The following is a 10000-nucleotide window of genomic DNA, read 5'->3' on the forward strand; positions in this document are numbered from 1 at the left end:
GTGTGTAATTAAGTGAGTGTGTTTGTGTGTGTGTGTGAATGAGTGCGTGTAATTAAGTGAGTGTGTGTAATTGAGTGTGTGTAATTAAGTGAGCGTGTTTGTGTGTGTGTGAATGAGTGCGTGTAATTAAGTGAGTGTGTTTGTGTGAATGAGTGTGTAATTAAGTGAGTGTGTGTAATTAAGTGAGTGTGTTTGTGTGAATGAGTGTGTGTAATTAAGTGAGTGTGTTTGTGTGTGAATGAGTGTGTGTAATTAAGTGAGTGTGTTTGTGTGTGTGAATGAGTGTGTGTAATTAAGTGAGTGTGTTTGTGTGTGTGAATGAGTGTGTAATTAAGTGAGCGTGTTTGTGTGAATGAGTGTGTGTAATTAAGTGAGTGTGTTTGTGTGTGTGAATGAGTGTGTGTAATTAAGTGAGTGTGTTTGTGTGTGTGTGTAATTAAGTGAGTGTGTTTGTGTGTGTGAATGAGTGTGTAATTAAGTGAGCGTGTTTGTGTGTGTGTGTAATTAAGTGAGCGTGTTTGTGTGTGTGAATGAGTGTGTGTAATTAAGTGAGCGTGTTTGTGTGTGTGAATGAGTGTGTGTAATTAAGTGAGTGTGTGTAATTAAGTGAGCGTGTTTGTGTGTGTGTGTGTGTAATTAAGTGAGTGTGTTTGTGTGTGAGGTAATCAATATTAAGTCACAAATCCTGTCGATTGAGCTTTATTTTTTGAAACCAGAATATTCTGTTAATGGTAATCGAGTGCATTGATTAAAAATGGAAAAGAAAAAAATGCTACAGGAAGTTTTAAATCCAGTATCAGTGATTCCACTGACAAATCTTTACTGAAGGATGATAGGAAATACACCGTGCACGTGGGGACTATCACAAAGACTCAACACAAACCATGCATACATACTGCACTGAATGAGTGCCAGTGAGATCAATGATAGAAATGAGACACATATTCAAGTTTGCTCAGCTGATAGAAATGGGAAATTATTTATTAGTATTAACTGATTCCTCAAATATTACTCATTGTTTTTTATGCGTCTGTGTTTTCTCTTTCAGTATGTTGGAGCGGAGTTCATTTGTGCTGTGCAGCCGATTTTGAAGGACCAATGGACCCCTGAACTGGAACAGGCATGGAAGGTAGTTAATGGGATATTATTTCAGTGTTGAGCGGATTACTGTGCTTTCTATAAGTATTCACCCAGTTGAACAGTGGCTTCTCTAGTTTCTAACATTTAAACAATAAAGTGCTGAGTGACTCCAGCCAGGTCTCCAGCCAGGTCTCCTTAGCAACCAAATTGACCCGGTTGCTAGGGAGGGTAGAGTCACATGGGGTAACCTCCTCGTGGTGGTGATTAGTGGTTCTCTCAATGGGGCGTGTGGTGAGTTGTGTGTGGATCGTGGAGAGTAGCATGAACCTCCACATGCTGTGAGTCTCTGCGGTGTCATGCACAACGAGTCACGTGATCAGATGACGGTCTCAGAAGCCTAGCAAATGAGACTCGTCCTCCGCCACCCGGATTGAGCGGAGTAATTGCGCCACCACGAGGAACTACGAAGTAGTGGGAATTGGGCATTCCAAATTGGGGATCAGTGTTATAGTTGGCTTCTATTGAGAAGAGTTGCTGAGGGTAAATGTTCTTTTAATCCTTTCTGATTGATATCCTGAGATTGGATGTCTTGGCTCCCAATGGATGTAGCGACCAAATTAAAACCAGTGAAAACGCCAATATGAAAAAAAAAAACAATGGTTTATTTAGAATGAATTAGTAATACACTTTGTAAAAACTCTGAACTCAAATGCACAATCCTGAAATAAAAGCCACAATATAGTAAATGATAAAACAAGCAACAGACTTTGACACCTGAGATAACGGTATGAGATCCACTAATGCTGCATGATTGATTAAGATTCATTTGTCTTCAGAGTCTGTTCCAGTACGTCACTCGCATCATGAAGGACGGTTATCTTGAAGAAGAGCGGACCAAACGCAACCACATGTTGACGTCCAGCAAAGAACGTCCAGACAAGAGGAACACGGCGATTTAGACGCGTCACTCATTCCATATAGACGGAGATGTTCTGTGATGTGGCTTAGCGGTGTATATAAATTCATTTTGTACTGTTACAAAGTCTGTTGAATGTTATTTGAAGGCATATACACAAGACTGTTCGTGATGGTCACCCTTTAGCACAAACAAATGTTTTAGGGAAAAACAATTAAATTGAAACGAATTTAAAGAAATGACATTTTGGTTTGCTCATTAGGACTAGTGATACCAAATGCAATAAATGTGCTTAAAGTAAATGTTTGTGTCAATAAGGGAAGGATTATGACTTGCAAAGGCCCTGGGGCCAATTATCTCCAAGGGCCCCCCTCCACCCAAAAGTTGTCATTGATCATGCCCAAAAGGGTTTTTACATGGGGGGGGGGGTCACCAAGGTAGATCACGCAGCCTTAAAGCCCAGGGACCCCTGGGCAATACATAGTGTCCCTTCAATAAAATAAATTAACTCTTGTCTTGGTAATGAACTTTGCTCAATGTTTTAACAGCACTAAAAAATGAAAACTTTACATTTATTACAGCTTAAAAAAAGTCCAATCCACTCGTCTTGATTTGGAAAAGTAGACGTGAAATGTTGGCAGGTTTTCTGGCCGTTCCGAATCGATCTCTCCACTGCGGAGCACCACACCCTCGAGGTTCCCTGAAGAGCGGATGGGACGGTGGAGTGGCACAGGTGGGCGTTCAACGTCCTGGAGAGGTTCAACTAAACGCACCCGTCTCCATCCATCATTGTGTGGCTTTAGTTTTCTTGCTTTTACTCTTTTTGTCTTTCTTTTTCAACCCGTCCATGTGCGCTCGCAACAAGTTCGAATACGCCTGCCAATCAAAAGAGACGATTTCAACCTTTGGTGACACTTTGCGATAAAGATTGTATTTGTTAGCATTAAGCATCATGAACATTTTCAGCATTTATTCATCATTGTAATCATGCATGAGCTACTCTTAACTTTAACCAAGCCTAATAAGTGCAGCTCGTCGTTCATGCCAACTAATGTTAACCAGTGTTGGTGTAATCTGATTACGAATTAATCAGTTACAGTCAAAAAGTGCTGAGTGTATGAATTGAACTATGACATAGACAATGAACTTGAGAAAGTAACTTAAAAGTAATTAGTAATGTGATTATTGGGGGTCTGGGTATCTCAGCGAGTATTGACGCTGACTATCACCGCTGGAGTCGCGAGTTTGAATCCAGGGCGGGCCGAGCGACTCCAGCCAGGTCTCCTTAGCAACCAAATTGGCCGGTTGCTAGGGAGGGTAGAGTCACATGGGGTAACCATCTCGTGGTGGCGATTAGTGGTTCTCGCTCTCAATGGGGCGTGTGGTGAGTTGTGTGTGGATCGTGGAGAGTAGCATGAGCCTCCACATGCTGTGAGTCTCCGCGGTGTCATACACAACGAGTCACGTGATCAGATGCGTGGATTGACGGTCTCAGACACCACTGAGACTCGTCCTCCGCCACCTGGATTGAAGCCAGTAACTGCACCACCACGAGGACCTACCAAACATTTTACAAAATCCAGTGTACTGCTATTACAAAGATCATACAACGATGGTCAAAAACATGATCCAAATACTTGCAAAAGAAGCTTGATATAACAAGGTATAAAGAGAGTTTATGGAAACCATCATCAAATGAGTACTAATAACTTACCATTTGAAATTTGATTACTTCTTTGGTGCTGACCTGAAAGGTTTAATTACATTAGGAGGACCAAAAATATAAAAATCACAAGATGTACAAAAATTATTTCAATGTAGCAACTAAAAAAAACAAACCAATGAAATGGTCTTTGACATGCATCATTGACATTGATGATATATTCTCACCACTGTGCTGACTTTCTTCTTGCCGTCTGAAGCCCTGATCAGACATTTATGATCAGATGGTTCAAATGTCTCCGTTTGCCCTTTCCTGGGGACCGGCTTTGTTCTGCCATCATCTGCACATTAAAAGCATCACTTACAACATCAACAAACTACAACGGCATTGTGCAAACGTTCATCAAATGAAAATGCAAACATATATTTTGGACCATGTAGTCCAACCTGGTAGGAGTGGAAAAGTACTTTAATAACAGAAGAACATACATTTCTTTAAAGTGAGCACCACACTGCCACTGGTCCGGCATTTCTGGAACAGCCGAGTGAGTTCAGTGAGAAACTGCAGAGAGACAATCATTGAATTATATAATGTTAATGTACATGGTCCATATCATATTACATACTACCATGATAATTAACTACATTATTAGCAATGCATAATTACAACAGGTCAGAAAAATAAATGCAATACATTTTTGGCAGGAATTGCTTTCGAAATTATTATTAGCACTCACAACTAACATACCGCGAGGGAGCGCACGACTAACATACCGCGAGGAAGCAACTACGGCTGGAACAACTAATCGATAAAATCAGTTAATCGCATGTTACATTAAATTAGAACAAACGACTGACAAAAATGTGTCGACTTTTGTATTTATTACTAATCGTTTCAGCCCTAGTAATAATACAGGAAATCGAAAACTATGATAATCATAATTTTGAATTTACAGTTTAACTACAAATACCAGTTTACTATATAGATACAGTTTATGGTGTTATCGCGGGGCAGCGCACGGCTAACTTCACGCGGGGCAGCGCACGGCTAACTTCACGCGGGGCAGCGCACGGCTAACTTCACGCGGGGCAGTGCACGGCTAACTTCACGCGGGGCAGCGCAGCACCTAATGCGAGGGAACGGGCAACTTAACGCAAGGGAATGCACATCTAACATTGCGAGGGAGCGCACAACTAGCATGCCGCGAGGGAGCGCACAACTAGCATGCCGCCAGGGAGCGCACAACTAGCATGCCGCCAGGGAGCGCACAACTAGCATGCCGCCAGGGAGCGCACAACTAGCATGCCGCCAGGGAGCGCACAACTAGCATGCCGCCAGGGAGCGCACAACTAGCATGCCGCCAGGGAGCGCACAACTAGCATGCCGCCAGGGAGCGCACAAATAAGGAGGGAGTGCACAACTAACATATCGCGAGGGAAGCAACTAGGGCTGGAACAACTAATTGATAAAATCACTTATCGCATGTTACATTAAAATAGATGAAACGACTATTCGACAACTACATTTTTTGTCTACTATTTATTTATTACCAATCGTTTCAGCCCTAGTAATAATACAGAAAACGAAAACTATGATAAATAAATTTGTGTTTATAGTTTAACTACAAATACCAGTTTAACTATGTTACTGTAGTAAAACCGAGGTTACTATATGGATACAGTGTTAAAACAATGGTTTCCGCAAACAAACAAAAACAACATGGTTACCCTATTACAGCCATTGTAACAACAATATTACTATAGTAAAAACATTGTTCTAAAAATAAAAAATGGATCTGCCAAGGATACTACTATAGTAAAGCCGAAGGAACGCACAACTTATTGTTAGGGCAGAACTCTGCTCGCTAAAGCACATCTCCAGGTCACTGGTTCAGTAATGGAGTGATGTTCGTGATCCGGCTGTTTGATAATGATGGTAATTTATTCAACTACGCTATTATATTTTGAGATACCATTTCCCAGTCTCTAGGAAAGAATTGAGTCCAGTTTTCAAGGTCATCTCTTTGGAAATGTGTACGCTCTTCAGAAACAATTATAGTGGCTCAATGATTTCGTCCCTGAATCCACTGCGGTCTTTGTTTCCCGGTACAGAAATCCAATTACAAAATCAGGTCTTTATTTTTTAACCTCGTTACCACATTTCCATCCATTATCTCTTATTGGAACAACATTTTTGATGATTAAGTGGACGCATGTTTGGTCACAAATAATGATAAAGAAATATCTTCTAAAATTATTTAGATTTTATCCTGTTAATCATTTTTAAGCATTTTTTGCAGAAATGTAGAAGTTACATTGATACATAATGCTCTTTTCTTTTCTTTTTTTTTTTTTTTTTTTTTTAAGTTAAATGTGTTTTGTGATTTTTCTTATATATATATATATATATATATGTGTGTGTTTAAATAATTTAGGTGTCCGAGTCTGAAAGGGTTAAGAACACTAACGTTTGCTCTACAAAGTTTTAGAAGTAATGAAAGTAACAGTTTTGCATATGTACTGAAAGTCATAATAATAAAAATAATAATAATTATAAATTCAAACATAACTTTATGATTCATGCTTTAAGATTGTGAGCGTATAGAATCATGAATTCAGTAATGTAAATCAAACCAAATCTTCACACACTTTATCATTACCGTTTAAAAAATACATATATTTTTATAAAATAAAGGAAATATAATTTATTTTTGTCCAATTAATCGGATAAACACGCTTCTACCGCGAGGGAACGCAGCTGCGACAAAACGATCTCATGCCATTCATTTTCAATGACAGCAGGCGACTTCCGGCAACACGAGCGACGGCGACCGGATGTGGGCGTGTCCAGAAACACGACAAAGTTGAGAAATGTTTATGCAAATGAAGAGCGACTTTCGGGAGATGATGGTAGAGCTCCCGATACGTCAATATGAACCTAATAGTTTAATAATAATATTAATTGTAAAGAAACAGTGGTTTAGACTCTCAATACACACCACTGGCGACAAAGTAGCTTGCAGTGTGAGCGCAGCTGGGAACGTGACAACTTATCGCGAGGGAACGCCACGCTTCTATTGACAAAACTACCTCATCTCAAAAAAAAAAAAAAAAAAAAAAAGGAAAAAAGGAAAATAAATAGCTGTAAAGTGTATTGAAATATGTAAACAATTATATTTTTAAACTTTCTTGTTACCTAAATTGGAAAGAGCTGGCGACTTCCGGCGACAGGATGTGGGCGTGTCCAGCCACCGGTTATTTATTTTTGTGTTTTATTGAACAATATCATATACAAACAGCATGGCAACAATCGTATAGCATTGCAATATAACTGCAAAAGTGCATTGCAGGAAAAGATAAACTAAAATAAATAAATAAAACCAAAAAGCTTGGGTTTGTTTTCCAAATCATATTCTTCTATAATTTCAAAGAGTTTGAACTTTTCATAATTTAAGGGCCTTTGTATAAGAAAGAAACGCATTGTGAAATACAGAAACCAGGGTTTCGATTTAAAATATTTAGAATAATATTAAAAATTAATGATCAGTAGTTTCAATCTCATCACAAAATACACAATTACTAGTTTCAATTCCAAATCGTTGTCGTATAAATTCACTGGCAGGATAAACATAGTTAAAACATTTTAAATGGATTTCCTTAGCTTTGGGGGTTAATGGGAATTTTAAATATTTTTTTCTTAACATGCAAATTGTTTCTTTTGAGAAAAACTGTGATATCACGACAAAGTTGAGAAATGTTTAACGTTATGCAAATGAAGAGCGACTTTCGGGAGCGACGGCCAATAGGAGAGAAGCTGGTAGAGCGCACGTGATCTTTCTCGCTCTCAGTTCCTGCAGTGACGGAAAAATGGAGGAAAGGCCAATCCTCGCTGTTAGCAATTTACCAGTGTTATGTGTCTCTGCTCACGCACAGGGACATATTTAAGAAAATAATATGCATGTAAAAGGTGTATCTGAGATCGCGGGGATTACAAGTAGGTTTAAATCGTCAAATAGCCTGTAAAGTTAACTATTAAATAATTTGTTTTGAAAATGTGTTACATGTATGACAGCAAACGAAACCATATAAATGATCAGATATATTAACTTATCGCGAGTGAACTCAAAACTATTTCAGAACAAATAAATAGAAGACAGGACTGTGGCTCTGGGTAGTAATATGAACACAGTAGCACAGCTGTAGTTCATTTGTATGACGTTTATCAGCCGCTAATGTACTGCTAGTCTGATTAACATTAATAATAAGTTTTAAGATGTTATTGTTAAAATGTATACTTTAATATGATCCAAAAATGAATGAAAATCAATAGTTATTACCACTAAAAAGTGCAGAAATGAGTGTGGAGCATTTGTAAGCGTTAGCTTGCTAACAGGTTTGAACACCACACCGCTCGATTAAACGGTCAAATCATGAATATACTACACAGAATATATAGATTTATAACGTATAAGCACAGACTATGTGAGATAAAGTGTTCTTACCGCGTCGTTCTCTAATAACACCATGTCTGTAATGATGAATGGGCTGCGGACAGTGTGATTATAAGAACACGTGGCGCTCCGCCCTTCTCACCTCTCACCCGCTGTTGCGTCACATGACGTCACACCAGACGACCAGGCATTATATTTGAAACAAAAATCTCAATAAAGCACATTTTTAATTTAGATAATGTTAAAAATGTATAAAATAAATAAATAAATAAAAAAATATTAACAGGCCTAAATAAAACCGAATATTTACACGAGACAAAGACTATTTATTTTGTGGGCCAGACGTACAATAGTTGACGCACAGACAAAACAACGATCACAAACGGATAGTTTATTCGAGGTAAAATATAAACACATAAACAAATGCAGTTTAAACACGTGCAGTTAAAGTAAATAAACTATTATGTGATGATTTAAAATAAACAGATTTGTGCATACAAAAGATTGTTGTTTATTAAATGCATTTTTAAATTTGCATTTGTTTATACAAATGATCCTGGTGCAAAACTCACAGCAGTCAAATAATCTGAATACTACATCATATACTAGGAAATCTGATGCTATGATAACAATAAGAAATCTCATGGTTACATTTAAATCACATCAATGTTCTAGAATAGGCTACATTTAATTTTAAAGTTACTTTATTGTGTAAGATATTTGTTTTGTTTTTTTATTTAACTAAATGTAGAGTAGGCCAAAATTGAAATATTTTTAAAATCCTTTTAAAACCTAAACTATCCATAATGTATAGATATACACACTTCCCTTGAAAACATCTGTTTTTTTAAAGAAATGGATGCTTCTCTTCACCTCGGATGCATTTAATTGATAAAAAATACTACCTTAAAAATTGGTCATGCTGCAAATGATTGATCAGTTATTTTATAATTCAGTTTAAGCCTGTAATGTCAAAGCCCCATTTTAAGCAGTAATTAAATCCAATCTACAAAGCAAATAAGATAATCTTTAAGGAATTATTATATATAATGTGCTGATGTGGTACTCAAGATAAATGATACAGCATTTATTTAAGTAAAAACAGTCATTTTAACATTATAAATGTCTTTACTGTTTTATTTACTTACTTTTTTCTTGATCAATTTAATGCATCCTTGGGAATACAGTGTAACACTTTAAAATAAGGTTACATTAGTTAACATGAACTAACAATGAACGATACTTTTACAGCATTTATTAATCTTGGTTAATGTTCGTTTTAACATATAATCCTACAAACACATTTTTACATTTAAAAGTTGTATTTGTTAACATTAGTTAATGCATTATGAATATATATGAAATATATATATATATAGTTAAATGTAAAAAAAATAATATATATATATATTTATTTAGTTTTATTTGTATTTTTTTCATTAACAATATATATATGTAGTTTACTGTAAAAAATAAATAGTTAATGTAAAGTAAATACTGTAAAAAATAAAAATAAAAATATATATATACTTATTATTTACATTAACAATTTGTTTTTACATTAACTATATATATATATTTTGTTTTATATTTTTTACAGTATTTAATTTACATTATATATGTGTATATATATCTTTTTTACAGTATTTTTTTACATGAACAATATATATATATATATATATATATTCTTTTTACATTATATATCAAATTTTTTTATTTTTTTTTACAGTATTTATTTTACATTAACTATATATATATTTTTTTATTACATTAACAATATATATATATGTAGTTTACTGTAAAAAAATGAATATTGTTAATGTAAAGAAAATACTGTAAAAAATATATTTATTTTTTACATTACCAATTTGTTTTTACATTAACTATATAT

The 10000-nt window shown here is 36.0% G+C and overlaps 1 protein-coding gene across 1 annotated transcript; it reads right to left on the reverse strand.

Annotated features, from left to right (window-relative positions):
- Nucleotides 1–1122: 1122 nt before the first annotated feature.
- On the reverse strand, nucleotides 1123–8284 carry LOC127662378 (signal recognition particle 14 kDa protein-like). Its single transcript, XM_052153513.1, has 5 exons — nucleotides 8161–8284; nucleotides 4148–4220; nucleotides 3887–3999; nucleotides 3711–3743; nucleotides 1123–2872 (listed from the first exon to the last, which is right to left on the reverse strand). The coding sequence occupies exons 1-5, from the start codon at nucleotides 8182–8184 to the stop codon at nucleotides 2783–2785; spliced, it is 333 nt and encodes a 110-aa protein (XP_052009473.1). The 5' UTR covers nucleotides 8185–8284; the 3' UTR covers nucleotides 1123–2782.
- Nucleotides 8285–10000: the final 1716 nt, after the last annotated feature.

This window comes from Xyrauchen texanus, chromosome 22 (assembly GCF_025860055.1).
Source record: "Xyrauchen texanus isolate HMW12.3.18 chromosome 22, RBS_HiC_50CHRs, whole genome shotgun sequence".
Taxonomy (NCBI): domain Eukaryota; kingdom Metazoa; phylum Chordata; class Actinopteri; order Cypriniformes; family Catostomidae; genus Xyrauchen; species Xyrauchen texanus.

Excerpts from the sequence above, each read along its gene's own strand:
- LOC127662378 (XM_052153513.1), bottom strand. The coding sequence starts at position 8,184 with ATGGTGTTATTAGAGAACGACGCG. Across the intron at positions 4,000-4,147 it reads GGTGCTCACTTTAAAGAAAT|ATGATGGCAGAACAAAGCCG; the intron begins GTATGTTCTTCT and ends TTTAATGTGCAG. Across the intron at positions 3,744-3,886 it reads AGAAGAAAGTCAGCACAGTG|GTCAGCACCAAAGAAGTAAT; the intron begins GTGAGAATATAT and ends TAAACCTTTCAG.